At 45.2% G+C, this 27,594-nt stretch overlaps 1 protein-coding gene across 1 annotated transcript in view; it reads right to left on the reverse strand.

Moving 5' to 3' along the window:
- The window catches only part of LOC140408305 (SWI/SNF-related matrix-associated actin-dependent regulator of chromatin subfamily A containing DEAD/H box 1-like), a 152,348-nt gene that overhangs the window by 28,575 nt on the left and 96,179 nt on the right, over window positions 1-27,594 (reverse strand). Inside the window, exons 10-12 of the mRNA XM_072495322.1 lie at window positions 25,207-25,297; window positions 22,748-22,847; window positions 22,447-22,506 (exon numbers count right to left, since the gene is read on the reverse strand). Of these exons, the coding sequence (XP_072351423.1) occupies window positions 22,447-22,506; window positions 22,748-22,847; window positions 25,207-25,297 (251 nt within the window). The remainder of the gene's footprint in view (window positions 1-22,446; window positions 22,507-22,747; window positions 22,848-25,206; window positions 25,298-27,594) is intronic.

Genomic DNA, 27,594 nt, shown 5'->3' on the forward strand with positions numbered 1-27,594 from the left:
AGGCACCCAGCCAGAGAGTCCGGCCCGCCGATCGGTGAGCCCCGATTGCGGGCCAGGCCACATCGGAGGGCTCCCCCCCCCCACCCCCCCGACCCTTCCATGCTGAGTTCTCGCCGGCTGAGAGCATGTGTGGACAGCGCTGGCGGGACTGGGCTTTTTTACGACGGCCGCTCAGCCCATCCCAGGCCGAGAATCAGCGGGGGCGCGTAGAGCAGCCGCCGACCGGCGCTGCGCCAACTCTGCGGAGAATCGCGTGCCGGCTGAGAGAATCCCGTCCCCTATGCTGTGGGCTTTATACTACTTTCTACCTTAACTGCCATTATGTTTTGAAAAATTTTAGACATAAAATTGGAACCTTCGTCTGACTAGATCTCTGTCGGTATAGAGTAATAAACTGGGTTAATGTTAACTTCACTCCGAATACTTTAGCTGTAATCATCCTTAAGGAGATGCCTCTTATGCAGGATAAAGTCCATCCAAGTTAGCTTCTGGAAGGTCGGAATCACAATCAACAATCTCCTAACGTTTGACTAGAGAACCTGTCCTTAATAACCCCAGTCTGGTCCTCCGGAATAATCGTCAAAAGGGTACTCTCCAACCAGCTAGTACCCAAGGCAACAATTTTAAAATCGACATTCAAAAGAAAGATTGGCCTGTAAGAGGCATATTCCTCTGGATCTTTACCCATCTTGAATATCAGGGATATGTTAGCCTCCCAAGTGTCAGTGGTACAAGTCCTGCCTCAAAAGAGTGACAGTACATACCCACCAATAATTCTATTAACAGATCCTTAAATTCTCTGTAAAACTCACACCCAAAACCATCTGGCCCCAGGGCCTTGCCCGGTTGAAGCTTCCTAATGGCCGCAGCTACCTGGTCTTTAGAGACGGAAGCATTAAAGGGATAAGCGCTGATCTTCCGATCCTGCATGGTGTCCAAGAGAAGAGAAGAAATGTTCCATCCGTCATTACGTCGCCAGACTGATCTGACCTATTTAACGCGGCATAAAAATCCCTAAAAGCTCAATTAGTTTCCTCACTCTTCATTCGCCTCCCACCCCCGAACGGCACACAGAGGGGATAGGCCTAGAAACCGCCTCCTTAGTCAGGCAAGGGCGAAGAGAAGAGAAAGGAGTTCCCAGTGACCGAGACCTTGTCCATCAAGGGCTTACGATAATTGAAACCACAATCCACAAACAAATTAGCTGTGGCCAATTCTGCAAAGCCTTGATGACAAACCCGAGAGAGCAATTCGGTGTGCCATGCACATTCATTAGAGAGACGGTTTCCCCAAGTATAAATCCCTAACAATCACATACCTGCCACCCTCACCCTTAACGCAGTTTTGTACTTTCAAGGGACATTCTTGTTCATCAGCGTTGCCACATCCGCTACTCGTTGAAAAAGAGGCAAAAAAGACCTGCTCCACCCATTCCTGCCTCAATTTCAAGTGCTCCCTGTCATCCAACTGAGTCTCCTGTAACAAAGCCATGTCCACTTTCTCCTTCTTGAGAGGATTTTTTTCCTTTTGATAGGGTAATGAATTTCCTGTACATTCCATGAGCAAAGTTTAAAATTAGTTACTGCCATTGCATATACCACAAGTAGGATAGGATTTTCACAAAACATTGGGGCGTGCGCCACAACACCCGTCTCCATCTCAATTTATACCACAGGCACCAACATGTTCCCAACACGTTCCTTTCACGGATATTAGGTCTGTTCTGTACCAATAGTCAACGTCATAGAAGCCTCAATATAATAATACAGAAGAATCACCCGCAATAGTTACAAAGGGACATTTACATAGAACATAGAACAATACAGCGCAGTACAGGCCCTTCGGCCCACGATGTTGCACCGAAACAAAAGCCATCCAACCTACACTATGCCATTATCATCCATATGTTTATCCAGTATTTCTCAGCAAAAGGACCTGTAGGACTAACCCTACAGCCATATTGTCATTGCCAACAGGATATAACCTCCTCAACAAGGGGAGCGCCAACAATGGAACGGAAGTCAAATGTCCCTTCCACATTTTAAGCCCACCCATGAAGACCTGCACTCAGCACGCACCCTTCAGCAATGGCGCCACTTAATTCTGCTGTGATTAAGACACAGATAAGTAGCATACGGCACAACTACCATGAATAAAGATAATAAGAGTCCCCAAAGCACTCAAGAACAAGACAACATTCATTAGTGTTCAAATATTAACACCTCCCTTTAAGCAGAATATATGACAATAAAATCAGACAAACACCATGACAAGGAGAGAGTATTTATTAGAGCTTTTCAGTTTTCCGAGCTGCAGCTCATCAATTCCATTCCTTGCCCATTGTGGACTTAACAAAGGCCAAGACAATAGTCGGATTATCAGAAGACGTAACGGAGTCGTGGATATCACTTTCAGGGTCGCAAGATAATGCATAACATAATTCACTCCAGCTGCCTTCGAACTTCATCGAAGCCTTGACACTTCAGCTGCGACACCACAGAAATGCCCTGGAAAAAGGAAATCAGAGCTCCCTCACGGAGACAGGCCCCGCCACACCATCTCCAGGATCCTCTGGCGATTGCAAAATTGTGGAGGCGAAAGATTATAGGCCTGGGACATTGACTGCTCCTTGGCCTCAAAAGGCACTGTGTGCCCTTTCCAATTTGAAACACCCAGCCTGCACATCCATCTCAAGAAAACATGGCAGCCAATTCTCAAGTAAATTAGGAGTCGTACCTTTCACTCCCTCAGGCAGACCGATGATTTGGATATTCTTTCTGCCCTCGGTTCTCCAAATCCTGCAGGATTTCTGACATGCCACATAACTGGTTTTCCAAGGATTGAATAAGAGCTTCAGCTAAAGCAGCAACATTTTTGATTATTTCCTCCATTTCATCAAGCCTTTAATTGGTATTCTGCAACTCTGTTTCATGATCACTTATGTTTTGTGACAGCAAGCAGAGTCTCTGATCAACAACCCGGATAATGTTGGCAGTCATAATAGCGCCAAGCCAAGAGACCACTCGAGGATCAAGCTGCCATATTGAAAAGGCAGCTCCATCCCCATTGAATGGGGTGCCCTTTTATCGCCGGATTTCTTCACGCTTTTCGGCATATTCTCACCAATACTAATCTAGGAGTCTTCTAGGGGCATAGCATCAAATGTTAGTTCACGATTTGGCAAATTTATGCCGGGCAATCAGAATAAATTGACAACTTAAAAAGCATGTGGTGCCACAGGTGTCGGAAAAGCTGCTACTGCTGCATTCGCATCATAGTCCTCCCTTCCATGAACTGCCAGTTTATCCACTCCAGTTTTCCGTATCCCTACATGTACTGTGTCATGAATCTGCCCAGCAACAGGTAGGAGATCTGCCCAGTAATACAAATGCACCAAGGCATAATGGGATGCTATTTGTCCAGCAACAGCGTCTTGGGTCTGCCCAGAAACAGGCAGAAATCTGCCTTGAGACAGCAGTAGCCAGCATTCGGACGGCATAATGCGATGCAATTTTAAAAGTAACAAGATGCAGGTGCCTAGACTTATAGTTGCCAGCACTCAAAAGCAGAGAAGCAGTTTACACCTAACAGCCAGGGAGGCCAGTTTTTACATCTAACAGTCTCTAAGACCAGTCTCCAATTTAACAACTGGCTAGCATCAGAGTCAAGATCATGCAGAAACCTTCGTAAAGGCAGTTTAAATATCTTCGCTGGACCAGGAAAAGACATTTCCTAGACTTCACTTCTGTTGCGTGGTAACTATAAGGTGGATTTGACTTACAAGTTTATTTAATTTGGATGTTGTTTGGGAAAGAGGAAGTCTTGTGGAGTTCAGGGATTGTAGATGTATTTTGGAACAAGGGGTTGTTCAATAAAGTGTGTGTTTAGTGATTCATATAATTAATGATCTTCGAGAGTATTGTAGTTCTGTTTGTGTGTTTGTCTTTAACTTAATAACTAGTCTTTTGAGTCTTTTTAAGAATTGTTACATGATGACTAGGCTGGTTAATCTCACTGGGGTTTCACTCGACTCCTCACACCACTACCTAGCAAACAACTATCCACTTCTCATCTGCAGGTCTGTGAGGTCTCCACTTCCTCATTAGTACCGGGCAGCATGGCAGTGCAGTGGTTAGCACTGTCACTTCACAGGTCCAGGGTCCCAGGTTTGATTCCTGCTTGGGTCACTGTCTGCACGCTCTCCCAGTGTCTGCGTGGGTTTCCTCCCACAAGTCCCGAAAGACGTGCTTGTTAGGTGAATTGGACATTCTGAATTCTTGCTCGGTGTACCCGAACAGGTGTCGGAGTGTGGCAACTAATAATAATCTTAATTGTCACAAGAAGGCTTACATTAACACTGCAATGAAGTTACTGCGAAAAGCCCCTAGTCGCCACATTCTGGCACCTGTTCAGGTACACAGGGAGAATTCTGAATGTCCAAATTACCTAACAGCACATCTTTTGGGACTTGTGGGAGGAAACCGGAGCACCCGGAGGAAACCCACACAGACACAGGGAGAACGTGCAGACTGCACACAGACAGTGACCCAAGCCAGAATCAAACCTGGGACCCTGGAGCTGTGAAGAAACAGTGCTAACCACTGTGCTACCGTGCTGCCTGGGGATTTTCACAGTAACTTCATTGCAATGTTAATGTAAGCCTACTTGTGACAATGATAAAGATGAAAAAAAAAAGAATTCCAATCTTAATATAATGACATTCTGAATTTCCTTAGCTTTAGTTTGGGCTAACTGTGCTATGTTGCTTAACTCTACATCAGCTTGTTGAGCCTCAACTTGGGAGGATTTATTGAACATCTCTTTCAGATTATCTAGATCTTAAAATAAAGTTTCAGCTAACCAAATATCTGTCTGTGGTATCACTGACTTCTGATAATGGACTTTTGTTCACGTTGCTCAGGTCATCACACACCAAGGGAAAACTCAACATACTTTCCTGTAACTGCTCCATCTCTTAAACCTCACTTTGGCATTCAGTTATTGGGGAATTATTGGCGGCATGGTGGCACAGTGGTTAGCACTGTTGCCTCAGCTCCAGGGACCCGGGTTAAATTCCCGCCTCGGGTGACTGTGTGGAGATTGCACTTTCTCCACGTATGTGTGTGGGTTTCCTCCGGGTGCTCTGGTTTCCTCCCACTGCCCAAAGATGTGCAGGCTAGGTGGATTGGCCATGATCAATTGCCCCTTAAGTATCCTAGAGGTTAGATTAGGTGGGGTGACTGGGTTAAGGGGGTAGGGTTGGGGGCCTGACCCCAAGTACTGTACCCTTTCAGAGGGTCGGCGCAGACTTGATGGGCCAAATGGCCTCCTTCTGCGCTTTAGTCATTTTATGATTCTACTACCTTTACTCCGGCAATCATTTCATTTCCCAAGAGTAAATCAACTGCATTCACGGGTAATCTCTAGAACAACCCTTACCGTCACTGCCCCAGACATTATGTCACACTCCCAAGTGCATCTAGCACAATGGTACAGGTATGTACTCCCTGCCTGTTATACACTCCCTGCCAATACCATTTATTAAAACTTGGCTTTTAGTGCTTTCTGGTGGAAAAGCCATGCCTTTCCAAGGGCAAAGTGTTTCAGTGGCTCCCTTATCTCTAATATTATAGGTTTAGCTGTCTTATTTGGAGGGATAAGGGGTTACATTAATGACAAGAATTCATTACAGCTCTCATGCATTTCATTCACCGCTCCTGAACGGACAGTAGTTTCACCGCTGTAGTTAATGCTACAACTTGATTTGCTGGATTTTCAGTGAGGGTGCTATTTCCTGAATCGCCCATGAATAAGACCCATGGATTTCCCTCACACCTTCCAGCAAATTACACCTTGTTACAATGGAAACATTCAAAGTATTTGAATATCACTTCGACCCTCAACACATTCCTTTCTAGTCGGAGGAGGAATTTCTGGGGAATTTCCAGCTGTCCATTCTTTGACTGGCTACTACTATCTCAGATTTGTGGCGTTGATGGAAAAAGAGTTTAGATTTATGAACCAACTCATAATTGTCAGCCATATTGCGGAAAATAAATGCTAATGTTATGGGGGAAACATATTGGCATGGATGGAAGATTCACTTGCTAACAGAAGTAGGGAGTCGGCAAAAATGGGTCTTTTTCAGGTTGGCATGATGTAATGGGTGGTGGGCAACAGGGATCAGTGCTGCCACCTCAATTATTTAAAATTTGCATAAACGAATTGAATGACGGGATGGATGGGATAGTTGTCAAATTTTCTGATTACACAAAGAAAGGTAGGAAAGTAAGTTGTGAAGAAGACATAAGGAGGCTACGAAAAGATATTGATAGGTTACGTAAGTGGGCAAAGATCTGGCAAATGGGGTATGATGTGGGAAAGTTTGAAATTATCCATTTGGTAGGAAGAATAAAAGAGAAGCTTATTATTTAAATACTGAGAACAAAGAACATTACAGCACAGGAACAGGCCCTTCGACTCACCAAGCCTACGCTGATTAGAGAGAGAGATTATAGAGCTCTGAGATGCAGTGCGATCTGGGTGTCTTAGTGCATTTTGGTCTGGAAAATGGAAAGGCAAATTATCTAAATGGAGGGAAACTTCAGAGTGCTTCAGTGCAGAGATCTGGGTGCTAAGGGGTTAAATTTCAGTTAGCTTCATGTTAACCAAAAGTTCTTGCATTTCTATAGGTTTTAGTTTCAGATGAAACTTTACCGTGTTGTAATTAAGTGTTTACCAAGTCAAAAAAACTAAACTGTTGCTAAGCAACCAGAGATTCATACTGAACAGCAGAAGCATTTTGTGTACAATCTAGAACCAGGTTATTCAGAAGCGAAATGCTTTTCACAGAAACTGTCAGTAGAAGCATGACAATAAAGTCCAGGGCAGAAAACAAGTCCAAAAACCTAAAGAGCTTCCCTGGAAGCTGAAGACAAAGGGACAAGGAACCAGAATCTGAACAAGGTACTGTTTGCTGAAGTTAACGGGGCAGAGAGAGGCTCCCAGAAGGCAGAGTGCAAGGTGCAGACTGGGGGAAGTTGACCAACGAGAAGCCAGATGTTTGAAGTAATTCCAAGGCTGCCAACACCTTACAACAGCCTGTGAAGCAGTGGTGTTCTGTTGACATGGCTGGGTACCGAGACTGCGTGAAAGCTGGAATGCATCTGGTGATCCAGGGCAGAGAGAGGTTGAAAGCCTGGAGGCAAGTCCTTGATGACGCCACCGAGAGACAGCCTCGTGTGGGAGAAGATTTCAAAGCTTGTTCTTTGAGAGTGGAGTATGGAAAGCCTAAGTTAAGAGTTCCAGTGAGATCAGCTAGCTCACACAGTGTAATTTAATGAGAAATTCACAGAGGTTGTTTTGGACGGCATCTGTCACTTGGTTCCAGAGTGTGGTGTGTCTGACCACATTTCGCCTATTGGTTTATATGGACTGTGTACATACTGAGAACATTAGTAGGAGATATATTTTGTAACTTGCAATCCTTATAAATCTGTATATATCTACAAAGGTATAACTGGGATGAAGGAGTGTATTATAGTTAATCTTTTCCTTTTTTATTCTTTAAGTTAATAAGAACATAAGAACTAGGAGGAGTAAACCATCTGGCCTTTGAGCCTGCACCGCCATTCAATGAGATCATGGCTGATCTTTTGTGGACTCAGTTCCACTTTCCCGCCCGAACACCATAACCCTTTATTCCATTATTCCTGTATTCTTCAAAAAACTATCTATCTTAAAAACATTTAATGAAGGAGCATCAACTGCTTCACTGGGCAAGGAATTCCACAGATTCACAACCCTTTGGGAAGAGGTTTTCCTAAGCTCAGTCCTAAATCTACTTCCCCTTATTTTGAGGCTATGCCCCAGAGTTCTGCTTTCACCCGCCAGTGGAAACAACCTGCCCACATCTATCCTATCTATTCCCTTCATAATTTTATATGTTTCTATAAGATCCCCCCAGATCCTTTTAAATTCCAATGAGTACAGTCCCAGTCTACTCAACCTCTCCTTGTAATCGAACCCCCTCAACTCTGGGATTAACCTAGTGACTCTCCTCTGCACACCCTCCAGCGCCAGTACGTCCTTTGAGGTAAGGAGACCAAACTGAACACAATATTCCAGGTATGGCCTCCCTAACACCGTATACAATTGCAACATAACCTCCCTAGTCTTAACTAGTCTTAACTCCATCCCTCTAGCAATGAAGGACAAAACTACATTTGCCTTCTTAATCACCTGTTGCACCCGTAAAACAATTTTTTGCGACTCATGCACTAGCACACCCAGGTCCCTCTGCACAGCAGCATGTTTTAATATTTTATCATTTAAATACTAATCCCTTTTGCTGTTATTCCTACCAAAATGAATAACCTCACATTTGTCAACATTGTATCCCATCTGCCAGACCCTAGCCCATTCACTTAACGTATCCAAATCCCTCTGCAGACTTCCGGTATCCTCTGCACCTTTTGCTTTACCACTCATCTTAGTGTCGTCTGCAAACTGAGACACATTGCCCTTGGTCCCCAGCTCCAAATCATCTGTGTAAATTGTGAACAATTGTGGGCCCAACACTGATCCCTGAGGGATACCACTAGCTACTGATTGCCAACCAGATAAACACCTATTAATCCCCACTCTTTGCTTTCTATTAATTAACCAACCCTCTATCCATGCTACTACTTTACCCTTAATGCCATGCATCTTTATCTTTTGCAGCAACCTTTTGTCAAAAGCTTTCTGGAAATCCAGATATACCACATCCATTGGCTCCCCATTATCTACCGCACTGGTAATATCCTCAAAAAATTCCACTAAATGAATTAGGCACAACTACCCTTTATGAACCCATGCTGCATCTGTCCAATGAGATCATTTCCATCCAGATGCCTCGCTATTTCTTCCTTGGTGATAGGTTCCAGCATCTTCCCTACTACCGAAACTAAGCTAACTGGCCTATAATTACCCGCTTTCTGCCTACCTCCTTTGTTAAACAGTCGTGTTACGTTTACTAATTTCCAATCCGCCAGGACCACCCCAGATCAACAGTCCCAAGACTGATCATCCATATCTCGAAACAAAAAATGTTATGATCTATCAAGCCAGGCTGACTTCTAGCTGGTGTTTTTCCTGAAGTTCAGCTTTCGTTTTGATACTTCTTCCTTCTAGGCTGGAGATGATTTTCTCTGGCACGGTTGTCTATTTTCTCTGCAGACTCAACAACATTCCAAGTTCATAGCAAATGATGTGCCGGGCACTCGCTGCTTTCAGAACAATAAAGTAATTCTCTCACTTCAGTAAACAGAAGAGAGGGAGAAAGGAGTGTTTCTTTCACTTCCAAGTTCTAAACGCTTCTCTCAGAAAGTATTACGGAGGAATCACTGACCGTTGTCAGGCAGAACACTGTCCCTGGTCAACTTGCCAACTAATCAATCAGACTTCCTCCAAACCTGCTTCCTAAGATCCACTCTGCGTCGAGCAGTCTGACTGCTCTCGTCCAAAAACAAAATCTGGTAACACAGCGTCCTGACAAGCAGGCTACTTCAACCTCGAGTCTTCGGTTTAAAGACACATTTCAATTATGGGTCCACAGACCAAAGTAATAAAATAGCAGAAAAGAAATGGGAACAGAGGGAATAAACAGGAAGGGCTCCCTGGAGTTGGTTATTCTCTTCTCAAAGGAAAAACCAAAACAAACTTTTTAAACAGTTTCAAGCATAGTGTATGCTTGAAACTGTGACCCCTTTTGTATAGTCCACGGTCAAGAGGTTTCTAGCTTCTTTAAAATGCTTAATTTCACTTTGTTGTAAAATGATGCTTTACCCAGGATTAGCTGAGGCCTGCATCAACTCTTAAAGAAACAGTGGGCTGGATTCCCCGCAGCCCCGCGCAAAATCGCGTTTGGCGCGGGGGCGGAGAATCCATTTTCATGCCAAGATCAGGCCCGGATCCGTCCGGCGATTCTCCGGGACCCGAGAATCAGTGTGTTCGCGGAGTAGTCCGCGCAGCTGGGGGGCCACTGCCAGAGGCCCGCCCAGAGATCCTCCGCTCCCAACTGGCCGAGTTCCCAACGGAGTGGTTCGAACCACCTATTGCCATTCTGGAAGCTCACGTGCAGCTGCAGACTCAGTCCACGGCCGCCCTGGTTTTGGGGGGGGGGCGGAGGCGCATTATGGGTGGCCGGGGGACAGATCGGGGCAGTCAGATCTTCTGGCGCGCGGCCGGTCAGGGGGGGCCAATATTCCTGAGCTGCCTCCGCGGTCAGAGTATGCCATGACGCTCGGCACAGCTGCTGGAGGCCGCCACCGTGTGCGGACTCGAAACCAGAAGCGCGGGGGCCGCAAATCACGCTGGGTCCCTGAAGGTGAGTGAATTAGCTGACCGTTTTTATCGGAAACTCAAAGTGAAACGCCGGTGTGAGGACATAGTCCCATTTTGGCAGAATCCAGCCCAGTGATTTTTAATACACATTTTTCCAGAAAATTCTTAATTACTGTCTGTAGCTCCTGTGCCAAAGCATTTTCTGCAGTAACGATTGTTATTGACGTGCCAACAGTTAATATTGAAATTCCTGAGGACTTCCGGGTGCGGCGATGACCAGCTGAGTCGCACGTTTCGGCAGCTCCCTGTGAAACGGACTTTTGGGCTCTTGATAGGAGCCCCAACGGCAATTTTAACGGCTGAAAACACCGTGCGGTAAACCAGAAGGGTGTTCCCCCTGGACACGGATGGAAAAAGGAGAGGAAAGTGGCCGGATTGCAGCGGATCCTTTGGAACAACGGCAAGGAAGGCAAGCAGAAACCAAGATGGCGTCGGAAGGTGGCAGTTTCATATGGGGCCCTGAACAACAAGAGTTTTTGAAACGCTGCGTGGAGGAGATAAAAAAGGAAATGAAGAAAGAGTTGTTGGCCCCGATATTACACGCGATTGAAGGGCTGAAAGAGGAACAAAAGACCCAGGAGCAGGAGCTTCGGGTCGTGAAGGCGAAAGCAGCAGAGAATGAAAACGACATACAGGGCCTGGTGGTGAAGTCGGAGATACAGGAGGCACACCAGAAACGATCTGTGGAGAGGTTGGAGGCACTGGAAAATAACGCAAGGAGGAACAACTTGAGGATTCTTGGCCTTCCTGAAGGTGTGGAGGGGGCGGACGTCGGGGCATATGTGAGCACGATGCTGCACTCGTTAATGGGAGTGGAGGCCCCGACGGGTCCGTTGGAGGTGGAGGGAGCATACCGAGTTATGGTGCGAGGATCGAGAGCAGGAGAAGCTCCCAGAGCCATAGTGGTGAGATTTCTCCGTTTTAAGGATAGAGAAATGGTCCTTAGATGGGCAAAGAAAACTCGGTGTAGTAAATGGGAGAACGCGGTGATCCGCGTCTATCAAGATTGGAGTGCGGAGGTGGCGAGAAGGAGGGCGAGCTTTAATCGGGCCAAAGCGGTACTTACAAAAAAAAGATAAAGTTTGGAATGCTGCAACCGGCAAGACTGTGGGTCACATATCAAGGGAGGCACCACTACTTTGAGACGGCGGATGAAGCGTGGACTTTTATTGTAGAAGAAAAATTGGAATGATTGGACTACGAAAATGAACGTTTGGACAAAGTGGTGGGACGAGTGGGGGGGGGGGGGCGAAGAGGGATTGTATGATTAATCCTGCGGTATGGTAACTTTTCTTTCTCCCACAGGTGGTGATGGGGGGAGGTGGGGAGGGAGAGGAGATGGGGCGTTGGCCATGGGAGGCGGGGCCGAGGGAGAGGCGCGGGCTTGGTTCCCGCGCTATGATAATTATGGCGGGAATAGAGAAGCAGGAAGGAGGGGGCGCCGCACGGGGCGAGCCGTGATCACGGGGGGAAGCCGAGGTCAGCCAGAGTTTGCTGACTTCTGGGAGCAACATGGGGGGAGTAATTACGCTAGCGGGGGGTCTAGCGGGGGGGGGGGGGGAATTACTGGGTTGCTGCTGCTGGGGAAAGGGGGGAGTGGGTGCGGGAAAGGATGGGCGGGGGGGCACCGTCTGGGAGAAATACAGCTGCGTGGGAACTGGGCGAGAAGCTGGAAAAAGATGATGGCTAACCGGCAAGGGGGGGGGGGTGGGAAGCCCCCCAACTCGGCTGATCACGTGGAACGTGAGGGGGCTTAACGGGCCGATAAAGAGGGCACGAGTACTCGCACACCTTAAGAAACTTAAAGCAGATGTGGCCATGTTACAGGAAACGCACCTGAAACTGATAGATCAGGTTAGGTTGCGCAAAGGATGGGTAGGGCAGGTGTTCCATTCGGGGCTGGATGCGAAAAACAGGGGGGTGGCTATATTAGTGGGGAAGCGGGTAATGTTCGAGGCAAAGACTATAGTGGCGGATAACGGGGGCAGATACGTGATGGTGAGTGGCAAATTACAGGGAGAGATGGTGGTGTTGGTAAACGTGTATGCCCCGAATTGGGACGATGCCAATTTTATGAGGCGAATGCTAGGACGCATCCCAGACCTAGAGACCGGAAAGCTGATAATGGGGGGAGACTTTAACACGGTGTTGGAACCAAGGCTGGATAGGTCGAAGTCCAGGACTGGTAGGAGGCCGGCAGCAGCCAAGGTGCTTAAGGATTTTATGGAGCAGATGGGAGGGGTGGACCCGTGGAGATTCAGTACATAGAACATAGAAAATACAGCACAGAACAGGCCCTTCGGCCCACGATGTTGTGCCGAACCTTTGTCCTAGATTAATCATAGATTATCATTGAATTTACAGTGCAGAAGGAGGCCATTCGGCCCTTTGAGTCTGCACCGGCTCTTGGAAAGAGCACCCTACCCAAACTCAACACCTTCACCCAACACCAAGGGCAATTTGGACATTAAGGGCAATTTATCATTGGCCAATTCACCTAACCTGCACATCTTTGGATTGTGGGAGGAAACCGGAGCACCCGGAGGAAACCCACGCAGACACGGGGAGGACGTGCAGACTCCGCACAGTCAGTGACCCAAGCCGGAATCGAACCTGGGACCCTGGAGCTGTGAAGCAATTGTGCTATCCACAATGCTACCGTGCTGCCCTTGAGAACAAATAAATCTACACTATATCATTTAACCGTAATCCATGTACCTATCCAATAGCTGCTTGAAGGTCCCTAATGTTTCCGACTCAACTACTTCCACAGGCAGTGCATTCCATGCCCCCACTACTCTCTGGGTAAAGAACCTACCTCTGATATCCCTCCTATATCTTCCACCTTTCACCTTAAATTTATGTCCCCTTGTAATGGTTTGTTCCACCCGGGGAAAAAGTCTCTGACTGTCTACTCTATCTATTCCCCTGATCATCTTATAAACCTCTATCAAGTCGCCCCTCATCCTTCTCCGTTCTAATGAGAAAAGGCCTAGCACCCTCAACCTTTCCTCGTAAGACCTACTCTCCATTCCAGGCAACATCCTGGTAAATCTTCTTTGCACCTTTTCCAAAGCTTCCACATCCTTCCTAAATTGAGGCGACCAGAACTGTACACAGTACTCCAAATGTGGCCTTACCAAAGTTTTGTACAGCTGCATCATCACCTCACGGCTCTTAAATTCAATCCCTCTGTTAATGAACGCGAGCACACCATAGGCCTTCTTCACAGCTCTATCCACTTGAGTGGCAACTTTCAAAGATGTATGAACATAGACCCCAAGATCTCTCTGCTCCTCCACATTGCCAAGAACTCTACCGTTAACCCTGTATTCCGCATTCATATTTGTCCTTCCAAAATGGACAACCTCACACTTTTCAGGGTTAAACTCCATCTGCCACTTCTCAGCCCAGCTCTGCATCCTATCTATGTCTCTTTGCAGCCGACAACAGCCCTCCTTACTATCCACAACTCCACCAATCTTCGTATCATCTGCAAATTTACTGACCCACCCTTCAACTCCCTCATCCAAGTCATTAATGAAAATCACAAACAGCAGAGGACCCAGAACTGATCCCTGCGGTACACCACTGGTAACTGGGATCCAGGCTGAATATTTGCCATCCACCACCACTCTCTGACTTCTATCGGTTAGCCAGTTTGTTATCCAACTGGCCAAATTTCCCACTATCCCATGCCTCCTTACTTTCTGCATAAGCCTACCATGGGGAACTTTATCAAATGCCTTACTAAAATCCATGTACACTACATCCACTGCTTTACCTTCATCCACATGCTTGGTCACCTCCTCAAAGAATTCAATAAGATTTGTAAGGCAAGACCTACCCCTCACAAATCCGTGCTGACTATCCCTAATCAAGCAGTGTCTTTCCAGATGCTCAGAAATCCTATCCTTCAGTACCCTTTCCATTACTTTGCCTACCACCGAAGTAAGGCTAACTGGCCTGTAATTCCCAGGGTTATCCCTAGTCCCTTTTTTGAACAGGGGCACGACATTCGCCACTCTCCAATCCCCTGGTACCACCCCTGTTGACAGTGAGGACGAAAAGATCATTGCCAACGGCTCTGCAATTTCATCTCTTGCTTCCCATAGAATCCTTGGATATATCCCGTCAGGCCCGGGGGACTTGTCTATCCTCAGGTTTTTCAAAATGCCCAACACATCTTCCTTCCTAACAAGTATTTCCTCGAGCTTACCAATCTGTTTCACACTGTCCTCTCCAACAATATCGCCCCTCTCATTTGTAAATACAGAAGAAAAGTACTCGTTCAAGACCTCTCCTATCTCTTCAGACTCAATACACAATCTCCCGCTACTGTCCTTGATCGGACCTACCCTCGCTCTAGTCATTCTCATATTTCTCACATATGTGTAAAAGGCCTTGGGGTTTTCCTTGATCCTACCCGCCAAAGATTGTTCATGCCCTCTCTTAGCTCTCCTAATCCCTTTCTTCAGTTCCCTCTTGGCTATCTTGTATCCCTCCAATGCCCTGTCTGAACCTTGTTTCCTCAGCCTTACATAAGTCACCTTTTTCCTCTTAACAAGACATTCAACCTCTCTTGTCAACCATGGTTCCCTCACTCGACCATCTCTTCCCTGCCTGACAGGGACATACATATCAAGGACACGTAGCACCTGTTCCTTGAACAAGTTCCACATTTCATTTGTGTCCTTCCCTGCCAGCCTATGTTCCCAACTTATGCACTTCAATTCTTGTCTGACAACATCGTATTTACCCTTCCCCCAATTGTAAACCTTGCCCTGTTGCACGTACCTATCCCTCTCCATTACTAAGTGAAAGTCACAGAATTGTGGTCACTATCTCCAAAATGCTCCCCCACTAACAAATCTATCACTTGCCCTGGCTCATTACCCAGTACTAAATCCAATATTGTAGACCTAGGAGTAAGGAGTTCTCGTTTTTCTCCTATGTCCATAAAGTCTATTCACGCATAGACTTTTTTGTGTTGGGTAGGGCATTGATCCCGAGGGTGAGGGGAACGGAATATACGCTATAGCCATTTCGGATCATGCCCCACACTGGGTAGACTTGGAGATAGGGGAGGAAACAAGAGAGCGTCCACCCTGGAGAATGGATATGGGACTAATGGCGGATGAGGGTGTGTGCTTAATGGTGAGGGGATGCATTGAAAAGTACTTGGAACTGAATGACAATGGGGAGGTTCAGGTGGGAGTGGTCTGGGAGGCGTTGAAGGCGGTGGTTAGGGGGGAGCTGATATCAATAAGGACACATAAAGGGAAGCAGGAGAGTAAGGAACGGGAGCGGTTGTTGCAAGAACTTTTGAGGGTGGACAGACAGTATGCGGAAGCACCGGAGGAGGGACTGTATAGGGAAAGGCAAAGGCTGCATGTGGAATTTGACTTGCTGACCACAGGCACTGCAGAGGCACAATGGAGGAAGGCGCAGGGTGTACAGTATGAATATGGAGAGAAGGCGAGCAGATTGCTGGCACACCAATTGAGGAAAAGGGGAGCAGCGAGGGAAATAGGGGGGGTGAGAGACGAAGATGGAGAGACGGAGCGGGGAGCGGAGAGAGTGAATGAAGTGTTTAAGACATTTTATAAAAAATTGTATGAAGCTCAACCCCCGGATGGGAGGGAGAGAATGATGGAGTTTTTGGATCGGCTGGAAATTCCCAAGGTGGAAGAGCAGGAAAGGATGGGATTGGGAGCACAGATCACGGTAGAAGAAGTGGTGAAAGGAATTAGGAACATGCAGACGGGAAAGGCCCCGGGACCGGACGGATTCCCAGTTGAATTTTACAGAAAATATTTGGACTTGCTCGCCCCGCTACTGACGAGGACCTTCAACGAGGCAAAGGAAAGGGGACAACTGCCCCCGACTATGTCAGAAGCAACGATATCGCTTCTTTTAAAGAAGGAAAAGGATCCGCTACAATGCGGGTCCTATAGACCTATTTCCTTCCTAAATGTAGATGCCAAGGTCTTGGCCAAGGTAATGGCAATGAGAATAGAGGAATGTGTCCCGGGGGTGGTTCATGAGGACCAAACTGGGTTTGTGAAGGGGAGACAGCTGAACACGAACATACGGAGGTTGTTAGGGGTAATGATGATGGCCCCACCAGAGGGTGAAACGGAGATAGTAGTGGCGATGGATGCCGAGAAAGCATTTGATAGAGTGGAGTGGGATTATCTGTGGGAGGTGTTGAGGAGATTTGGGTTCGGAGAGGGGTATGTTAGATGGGTGCAGCTGTTGTATAGGGCCCCAGTGGCGAGTGTGGTCACGAATGGACGGGGATCGGCATATTTTCGGCTCCATAGAGGGACAAGGCAGGGATGTCCTCTGTCCCCATTACTGTTTGCACTGGCGATTGAGCCCCTGGCGATAGCGCTGAGAGGTTCCAAGGGATGGAGGGGAATACTTAGGGGAGGAGAAGAACACCGGGTATCTTTATATGCGGATGATCTGCTACTATATGTGGCGGATCCAGCGGAGGGGATGCCAGAAATAATGCGGATACTTGGGGAGTTTGGGGATTTTTCAGGGTATAAATTGAACATGGGAAAGAGTGAGCTGTTTGTGGTGCATCCAGGGGAGCAGAGTAGAGAAATAGAAGACCTACCGTTGAGGAAGGTAACAAGAGACTTTCGTTACCTGGGGATCCAGATAGCTAAGAATTGGGGCACATTGCACAGGCTAAATTTGACGCGGTTGGTGGAACAGATGGAGGAAGATTTCAAGAGATGGGATATGGTAGCATTGTCAATGGCAGGGAGGGTGCAGGCGGTTAAGATGGTGGTCCTCCCGAGATTCCTTTTTGTGTTTCAGTGTCTCCCGGTGGTGATCACGAAGGCTTTTTTCAAAAGGATAGAAAAGAGTATCATGGGTTTTGTTTGGGCCGGGAAGACTCCGAGAGTGAGGAAGGGATTCTTACAGCGTAGTAGGGATGGGGGGGGGGGCTGGCACTACCGAGCCTAAGTGAGTATTATTGGGCCGCTAATATTTCAATGGTGAGTAAGTGGATGGGAGAGGAGGAAGGAGCGGCGTGGAAGAGATTAGAGAGGGCGTCCTGTAGGGGGACCAGCCTGCAGGCTATGGTGACAGCCCCATTGCCGTTCTCACCAAGGAACTATACCACGAGTCCGGTGGTGGTAGCTACACTGAAGATTTGGGGACAGTGGAGACGACATAGGGGAAAGACCGGAGCACTGGGGGGGTCCCCGCTAAGAAACAACCATAGGTTTGCCCCGGGGGGAATGGATGGGGGATATGGAATGTGGCAAAGAGCAGGTATAATGCAATTGAAAGATCTATTTGTGGATGGGAAGTTTGCGAGTCTGGGAGCGCTGACCGAGAAATATAGGTTGCCCCAAGGGAATGCATTCAGGTACATGCAATTGAGGGCTTTTGCGAGGCAGCAGGTGAGGGAATTCCCGCAGCTCCCGACACAAGAGGTGCAGGACAGAGTCATCTCAAAGAAATGGGTGGGGGACGGTAAGGTGTCGGATATATATAGGGAAATGAGAGACGAAGGGGAGACTATGATGGACGAACTAAAAGGGAAATGGGAAGAAGAGCTAGGGGAGGAGATTGAGGAGGGGATGTGGGCAGATGCCCTAAACAGGGTAAACTCGTCGTCCTCGTGCGCCAGGCTAAGCCTGATTCAGTTTAAGGTATTACACAGGGCACATATGACTGGAACACGGCTCAGTAAATTTTTTGGGGTGGAGGATAGGTGTGCGAGGTGCTCGAGAAGCCCAGCGAATCATACCCATATGTTTTGGTCATGCCCGGCACTACAGGGGTTTTGGATGGGGGTGACAAAGGTGCTTTCGAAAGTAGTAGGAGTCCGGGTCGAACCAAGCTGGGGGTTGGCTATATTTGGGGTTGCACAAGAGCCGGGAGTGCAGGAGGCGAAAGAGGCCGATGTTTTGGCCTTTGCGTCCCTAGTAGCCCGGCGCAGAATATTGCTAATGTGGAAAGAAGCCAAGCCCCCGGGGGTGGAGACCTGGATAAATGATATGGCGGGGTTCATAAAGTTAGAGCGGATTAAGTTCGTCCTAAGGGGGTCGGCTCAAGGGTTTACTAGGCGGTGGCAACCGTTCGTCGAATATCTTGCGGAAAGATAGATAGGGGAGAACAAAGAAGGCAGCAGCAGCGGCCCAGGACTTGGGGGGGGGGGGGGGGGGGGGGGGTGGGGGTGTGGCCTGAGACAAGGCAGTTGCCAATTAGGGCTAGTTTTTATTTTTTGTTATTTAATATTTATTTATTTGTTGTTGTTTTTGTTTAAATTTAAAAAAGGTCATTATTATCTGTATTGTTACAATGTTGTGTAAAGGATGCACAATGTACTGTGTTGGTTGACCAAAAATTTTCAATAAAATATTATTTAAAAAAAAAAATATTGAAATTCCTAATGTAGCTACTTTACATTGAATTCCCCCATACTGTCCATCGCATTTACTGAATAACCAACTGAATGATGCAAGTTACTGCAATGCACCAAAATACCAGAGTTTCACAGGAGTGGAAACCACAACTTACATGATACATTCCTCATTGGTGTCACTGCACATAGAAGGTTTAATTTCTTGCCTCAGGTGAAGTGAAAATCTGATAAGCACAGCAAGCTGCTGCACACAGACCTGGACAGGAGAAACTTCTTGGCAAAGGTTTTGGCACAGCAGCTATTGTTTTCTTTTGGTTAACTTGAGAGTTTGCTGTGTGCAAATTGGCTGCCATGTTTCCCATGTTAAAACAGTGAATTATAGGCTGGAATTAAGTTTTAAAAAAAAAAAACAAGTGTATCAGGTGTGGGTGGAGTGGTGATTGAAGTCTGAAAAATCTGTTTCCAGGCACAAAGTGGACTCAAATCTGCCCATTTCTTGCTTTAAATAAGGCTAGAAACCGGGCAGGCAACCAACCTACTCAAGAGGAAGCACGATGGAACTTTAAAACCTGGTTCGCAACCTGTCTTACTATCAAATTTGAACTATTAAGTACTTCAGGAAACCTGGTTGAGATGGGGACTTGGTAGATTCTGGTAGTAAGTGCCTTCAGACTACCTCCTTGGTCCAGTTGCCTCCAAGAAGCCTCAACAATTAACACCCTCTCCACTACCTCAGGCTCGGATTCTCTCTGCCCCTCCCCTATAAATCAGCTCAGCTTCCAAGCAGGAACTGGTCAGCAGTATCACTGGCATGTGAAAGAATCTCAAATTGAGAATACCCCCACAACTTTAGTAAACATTTTTGCCTATGCTTCAACTAATTAATTAGCTCTGAAGTGCCTTGGTATGCTCTGGAAAGTGTAATTCTTTCCTTTGGTATAAATTACATTTTAATTTGCATGCATTAGGTACATGAGAAAATTTGGCTACTGAAAGCATGTGAAAGTAAATCGAACTGGTGACTTTTTTTCTGTGTTTGCTGACCTAATAGTTTTCCATAGTCTCAAATATTCCCTTGTGTATGTACAAACCAGTCAGCATAGTTAATGCAATAGTAATGGCTATCTGAACCAATCTCAAATATAAGCCTTACAAGGTGGGACATTATAGATGGACATCAGAATCAAAACTTGCAGTTTGAAACATAAACTCATTTTAAACAGCACTTCGCAGTTTCTAAATAAGAGTGCCAATCTGCACAATACTGCAGGTGTTTTAATTCCAGACCTGTGAAGTTAGCTTATTTGACAGATTTGGGGTGGGGTGGGGGGGGGGGGGGGGGGGAGGGAGAAGAGAGGAGAAAGAGAAGGCGTGCAAATGTGCCAGGGGCACATGTTCAACTCACAGCACAGCAGCCATTGTAATTTAAATTCAATTAATAAAATCTGAAATTGAAAATTAGTCTCAGTAATGGTGACCATGAAACTTAACAATTGTCATATAGGCCCATCTGGTTCAGAAATCTGCCATCCTTACCCGATCTGGCCTACATTTGACACCAGACCCACAGCAATGTGGTTGACTCTTAAGCCCCTCCCCCTCCCAAAATAGCCAAGCAAGCCATAAATTCAAGGTATTTGGGGATTGGCAACATGCTGATTTTGCTAGTGATATCCACATCCCATGAATGATGACATCAAAAGTACACTCTTGAGAAATTCCTATATCAGGAAAAACTTCATTTCCAATAAATGAAGTGGTGGCGGGGGGGGGGGGGGGGGGGGGGGGGGGGGCAGTGGCATGGTAGTATCGTCACTGGACTAGTTATCCAAAGACTCTGGGAAGTTCTGGGGACCCGGGTTCAAATCTTACCATGTCATGTGGCAAAATTTGAATTTTTTTTTAAAAACTGCAATTAAAAGTCGAATGATGACCATGAAACCAGTCTATGGTTGTAAAAACCCACCTAACTCACTAATTAATGCCTTTGGGGAAGGCAGTCTGCCATCCTTACTTGGTCTGGCCTACACGTAACTCCAAATCCACAGCAATGTGGTTGACTCTCAAATGCCTCTGAAAATGGAGGGCAGTTAGGGGTGGGCAATAAGCACTGGCCCAGCCAGCAATGACCACATTCCGTTAATAAAACAGATCCTTAACCAAGTGTTAAAATTCAGATGCCAGAACTTATTAAGCATTCAGGCAGAATAGAGGACAAAATGATCGTGTATCTGCTCTTTTACCATGCTATGTACTGGGGCAAAAGACCAAAGCTCAAACGTCAAACATAGCAATCGAGTAGAATAGAAATTTAAATAATTGGCCAATCACAAATGTTTCAAAGTTGCAACATAAATTGGCCAGTGACCAGTATTGAAATTAGAAAATATAGCACAGCAATATTTTTTATCTTTCTGGAATACGATGGTAATAGCAAAGCCGGCTGCGTGATATATTCACACGTTGATGTGCAAACTGTCCAGCAACTTGCATTGAGGGAAGAAATAATCCTTGAATTGCAAAATCGTTACAAGTTGCTGGTTAATTTGCACCATTTTAGTTAACTTTGTGAAAACGGTTTCTCATGGTTACTCCATTTGTGCATTAATTGGACACTGAACTGTGCAAAAAGTACAAGCATCATTTTAATAAAGTGGTAAAGACTGCCAATTAACCTCGCTTGTCCAGAGTGCAGAAAAGTGTAGAAGAGCTGCATTCCTTCAATTTGTGCATTATTTTAGATTTTCAAAACGTCAAATTATTTTCCCTTCTGCCTCTTTGCATCCAATTATCTCTCTTCCCAATTTCAGTACCCGAGTCAAGACTTTCCTTCCTCTAATTAATACTCAAATCATATTGGCTACTGTAAATTCGATGATCACTGGTCTGGTCTTTCATTAAGGTTCCAGTTATCCTGGTTGTGTTGCTATCAGCTCACTGTTCCAACAACTTAATAGGAATTTGTTTTCTAAAAAAACTGAATAAAATGAGCAACTTAACTAACGGGTATGCCACGAGATGCCCGACAAGTAAAATCTAGTCCAATGTGTAAAAAGAAAATAGAGATTCTTACTTAAAATTGCAGTTTGTCTCTAAGCTAATACAGCAAAGACATTCATTGAAAAAGAACACAAAGTCTCAAGAGAAAGATGCGCTTTCCTCCTCCCCCCATCATCTTCAAGTGTCTAGTCTACCAAGATACAAACCTGGTTTGAAAGTAACCCATTGCCCCTTTTGCTCATCGAATGATGGGTTACTTAATTACATATAATATACCGAGAATATTTGGCATTTTGGACTAATTTTAGGTACTGTAAATTAAGTCAGAGAGCACCATCTCTTCCTTGCAAAGTTCTGCAATTCTCTTCTATTTGATGCAAAACCTGGACAATATCTAGGGCCGGGCTTACAAGAGGCAAGTAACATTTGCGCCACACAAGTGGCAGGCAATGACCATCTCCAACTAGATCAAACCATCGCGCCAAATTTAATTATAGGATTGAATGTGGAGACTCTGGTACCAGATTTATGGTACTTTATTTAGAAAGTGTTTCAATTAAATCAGGCGAGGATTGCAATCAAAAACATACACAAACAAAAGTTTTGCAGCCCAATTCTGTGATGACAGTTTACTCTTTATTAGGGTTCTGGCACACAAATCTTACCATAATACAGAAGGACTTTGAGAGCAGGGCACCATTGCTTAAGTTCGCGAATCCAGTTGTCTAAAGAAAAGTTAAATTAAAAACGTTCAGTATGAATATGTTTATTAAATGGTGAATGAATCAAATTCAAAATTTTAAAAATCTATTTTGACTCGCTACGGAAAATTGCCAAGTCTCAATAACTGAAGAGACACAGATCAGTGGTGGGAAAAAATTGAACAGGAAAAAAAAGACAAGTTAATTACTGTATTTGTTTTGATAGATTCCCACTTAATTTAGTATTTTGGGTTTTAAATGTTACCTAGGGTTGAGGCAGGTACAATGATGAGATGTGGTCCTTTATCTCCTTCCTGGTAAAGATAAGCAAGGAACGATATAGCTTGTACAGTTTTCCCCAAGCCCTGTGTACAAATAAAACAATTATTGAAACATGAAGAAACCATTAGCTCATAAAAAGGAAATGTTGGCTTCTTACACTACCAAGTATGCGAACCATTGAAATCTACACCATCGATATTTACTGTGGGGCAAACCTCAGGGTGAAGCTATCACTCACCTCTTGAAAACAATACCAGTGAAGTGGAGGATATGGCAGTGGTACTAATTAATACTTTGTTTCTGTCTTTACCAAATTAGATGGCTCAGTTGAAATGTGGGTGTTGAGCAACTGAGCTGTATAGTGATAGATAAAGAAAAGGTGCCAGAGAGGCTGGCAGCACTCAAGATAGAGAAGTTGCCAGGGCCAGATGGGATGCATCATAGATTGCAGAGAGGTAAAGGAACATATTGTGGAGCTGTCCACGCCACTCTGACCACAGGATTAGTCCTGGGGGACTGGAGGATTGCAAATGTGACGTTGTTGTTTAACAAAGGGGCAAAGGATAACCCAGGAAACTCTGACCCGTCAGTTTGACATCAGTAGTGGGAAAACTGATGAAGGCCATAATATGGGATGAGATAAATATACACTAAGTTAACACTAGACAGTCAACATGGTTTTGTCAAGGGCCGGTCATGTCTGACAAATTTAACTGAATTCTTTGACGAGGTGACACAGGCAATGGATGAAGGTAACGAATGTTGTACATTTGGACTTTCGGAAAGCATTTGATAGGGTGTCACATGGTAGGTTGGTTAATAAATTAAAAACGTTTGGGATTGAAGGATCCTTGGCAGCATGGATTAGAAATCGGCTGAGATATGAAACTGAGGAGAGATCTAGGTGGGCATTTCTCAGACTGGAGACGAGTTGAAAGTGGTGTTTCCCAGGGCTCAGTGTTGGGACCCTTGCTTTTTATGATTTATATAAATGATTCAGAGGTGGGTGTTGAGGGCCAAATCTCTAAATTTGCAGATGACACTAAGCTAGGGAGAATAGTGAATTGTGAGGATGATGCTGAGTGACATCAGAGGGACATTGACAAGTTGACCAAATGGGCAGATACCCGACAGATGAAATTCAATTAAGTGAAATGTGAGGCAATGCATTTTTGTAGAAGAAACGTGGGGAGATAATATAGACTTGATGGTACAACTGAGGGGAGAATGGGAGCAGAGGGACCTCGGGGGGTGGCGTTCAAGTGTATAATTCTCTGAAGGTGGCAAACAGTTATTAAGGAGGCTTACAGGATCCTTGGGTTTATAAATAGAGGCAATAAATAGAGGCAGAGTATAAAGCAAGAAAGTGATGCTACACCTCTACAAATCATTGGTCAAACCACACTTGGAGTATTGTATTAATTTCTGCGTGTCTTATTTAAGGAATATGTTAAAGCCCGAAAGAAAGTGCAGATGAGATTTATTAGAATGATACCAGGAATGAGGAATTTTAGATACAAAGAAGGATTGGAGTATTGGGCTTGTTCTCCTTGGAGCAGAGAAGGTTAAGAGGTGATTAAGAGGTGTTCCAAATTATGAACAATTTTGACAGGGTAAAGGATATTTTGTTTCCACTAGTTGGTATGCCAGTGACTAGTAGGTCACACTTTCAAGATGGTCAGCAACAGAGCTAGGAGTGAGACGAGGAGAAAATTATTTTCTCAGGGTTGTTAGGATTTGGATTGCGCTGCCTGGGAGAGTGGTGGAGGTAGATTCCACAAGAGGCTTCAAAAGACAGGTGGATACATATTTGAAAGTGATTATTTTAGAGAGCTATGGAAATGGTGCTGGAGAATGGGACTAGCTGGGGTAGCTCTTTTGGGAGCCAATGCATACATGATGGGCCAAATGATCTCCTTCTGTGCTGTAAACAAAAAAAAATACTGACTTGCATTTCAAAGAGCACCGCTGTCATCGTTTGAGAACAGAATATTCCTTTTGCAATTTTGAACTATAAAAAGCTTTGTAAAGTAATCAAGGAGGGTTAAAATGTTTTTTGTGTAAATTCTGAGCAAGAATGCAGATTTAACACTTCAATTCCCATCCACATGGCCAAGTTTGAATCCAGCTACTTATCCCATTTTATCTTTGGGAGATTATTGAAATGGAAATTATTTAAGTCTTGAGAGATCAGAGTACCATTGAATTAAGAGTTCAGTACATAGAAATATAAGAAGCATCTCCTGTGCCCCTCATTGTTCTTCTCAATTCACAATAGGGGCGGCGATCAAATTCTTCTAGGTTAACACAAGAACAGGTCCAAAGAATTGCTGAGTTATTAGATAATGTGTCAGAGGATGCATCATCAACCAGGATTAACAATGTCGAGGCAACCAAAATGATTGATTTGCTGCAATACGACAAAGAACCTTTTTTACTTACCATTTCATCCGCTAATATACCATTCACTCGATGTTTATTCAGCAAGACCAACCAGTTTAATCCCACTAGTTGATATGGTTTAAGTTCCAAACTGTAAAACAGAACATAGAAAAAGACAGATAAGACACACACTTAAGAAAAAAACTCCTGCATGTAATACGTCCTACAAACATGACTTGGCTGACTTTCTGTAACACTTCTGCTGTCACGCCATTTCTGTCACACCACTTTTGACATCACTCATAGTTATTACTCACCATGAAAAATGCCATGGCAGATTTGTCAGTATTATAATCAATATATTAGCACATGCACACATATAAAATGCAATTGTAAAGAAAAAGATTAGTGGCCAGGGAGGGGGACAGAGAGAGTGGTCGGTGTACCTAGATTCTGACAGGGGCCGAAGACAATGTTTAGCTGGAGGGAATGACAGCTCCTTCAAGATTGGACGCCAGAGAAGCAATCTGATTTCAGGGTTAGAGCTGGGCTTCATAAGGTCATAAGAAAAAGGAGCAAAAGTAGGGTATGCAGTCCATCAAGCCTGTTCTACCATTCAATAAGATTTGATTGTGGCCTTAACTCCGCTTTCCTGCCTGCCTGCCTCATAAGACTAAAAGTGAGGTGGTATTTGGAGGGAGAGAAGTCTTCAGATTCCCAGCTATCATGAATTTGGATTATGAAAAGAATCTGTTGGGAAGAAGGTTTGAGGATAGCATAGACAATTTGGAAGCAATAATGTCAAAAGAAATTCTTTTAAAAAAAAATTTAAGCAGGTGACCGAATTGTGGAACAGACTGCATAGAATGTACAGCACAGAAACAGGCCATTCCTTCCACTTTATCCATCAGCAAAGGTGATGAGCAGAAAATCATGGAAAATTTCAGGAACAAAAAAAAGTACTAGATACATTTGATAATAGAACTAAGTTTAGAATTCACTAACCTAACACACTAAGGAAATTATTTGGAAGGCTAGCTAAGACGGAACATGCATCTTCCCCCACACAATACAGTGCCATGATGCATTGTTTTGAACATAGTTAAATAGTCAGAAAACCCACATTATACTCCTGTTTCGCCATCTATGTTTGTAACCTCAATCATTGTAAAAGTACACAAGCAACCACCAGAGGGTGCTCTTGGATTATAGATGAACAGAACAGAACAGGACAGGAACATCTACTGCCTCAAAACGTTTTTACTAATTACATAGAACTGACATAATAATAATCTTTATTAGTGTCACAAGTAGGCTTACAATACACTGCAATGAAGTTACTGTGAAAAGCCCCTAATCGCCACACTCCGGCACCTGTTCGGATGCAGGGAGGGAGAATTCGGAATGTCCAAGTCACCTAACAAGAACATCTTTCAGGGTTTGTGGGAGGAAACCGGAGCACCCGGAGGAAACCCACGCAGACACGGGGAGAGCGTGCAGACTGCACACAGGCAGTGTCCCAAGCCGGGAATCGAACCTGGGTCCCTGGCACTGTGAAGCAATAGTGCTGTGCTAACCAGTGTGCTACCAGCAGTAATACAGGTTATTTTGCCCAACTGGTTTAAGCCTGTGTTTATGCTCTACACAAATCTTCTCACACCATCAGCATATCTTTTTACTCCTTTCTTTCATGTACTTACAAAATGAATAAGTGATATTTTAACTTTGTCATTGGGCTTTCAAGAGCGCAAAGCCAAAAGACCAGAAGACAAAGGAACAGAATTAGACCACTCGACCCATCGAGTCTGCTCCGCCATTCAATCATGGCTGATATGTTTCTCATCCCCATTCTCCTGCCTTCTCTCAATAACCCCCGATACCCTTATTAAACAAAAACCCATCTATCTCTGTCTTAAAGATACTCAATGATTTGGCCTCCACAGCCTCATGCGGCAGATTTCCACAGATTCACCACCCTCTGGCTGAAGATATTCCTCCTCATTTCTGTTTTAAAGGATCGTCCCTTCAGTCTGAGATTGTGTCCTCTGGGTTCTAGTTTCTCCTACAAGTGGAAACAACCTCTCCATGTCCACTCTATCTTGGCCCCTCAATATCCAAGTTTCAATGAGATCCCCCCCACCCCTTCTGCACTTCAACAACAAACCCAGAATCCTCAACCGTTCCTCATACGACAAGCTCTTCATTCCGGGGATCATTCTTGGGAACCTCCTCTGGGTCCTTTCCAAGGCCAGCACATCCTTCCTCAGCTGCTCACAATACTCCAAATGTGGTCCGGCCAGAGCCTTATACAGCCTCAGAAGTACATCCCTGCTCTTGTAATCTCGCCCTCTCGACATAAATGCTAATGTTGCATTTGCATTCCTAACTGCCGACTGAACCGGCAGGTTAACCCGAGGAGTTCTGTTCAAGATCTCCAAGTCCCTTTGT

Source organism: Scyliorhinus torazame, chromosome 3 (genome assembly GCF_047496885.1).
Source record: "Scyliorhinus torazame isolate Kashiwa2021f chromosome 3, sScyTor2.1, whole genome shotgun sequence".
Lineage (NCBI taxonomy): Eukaryota > Metazoa > Chordata > Chondrichthyes > Carcharhiniformes > Scyliorhinidae > Scyliorhinus > Scyliorhinus torazame.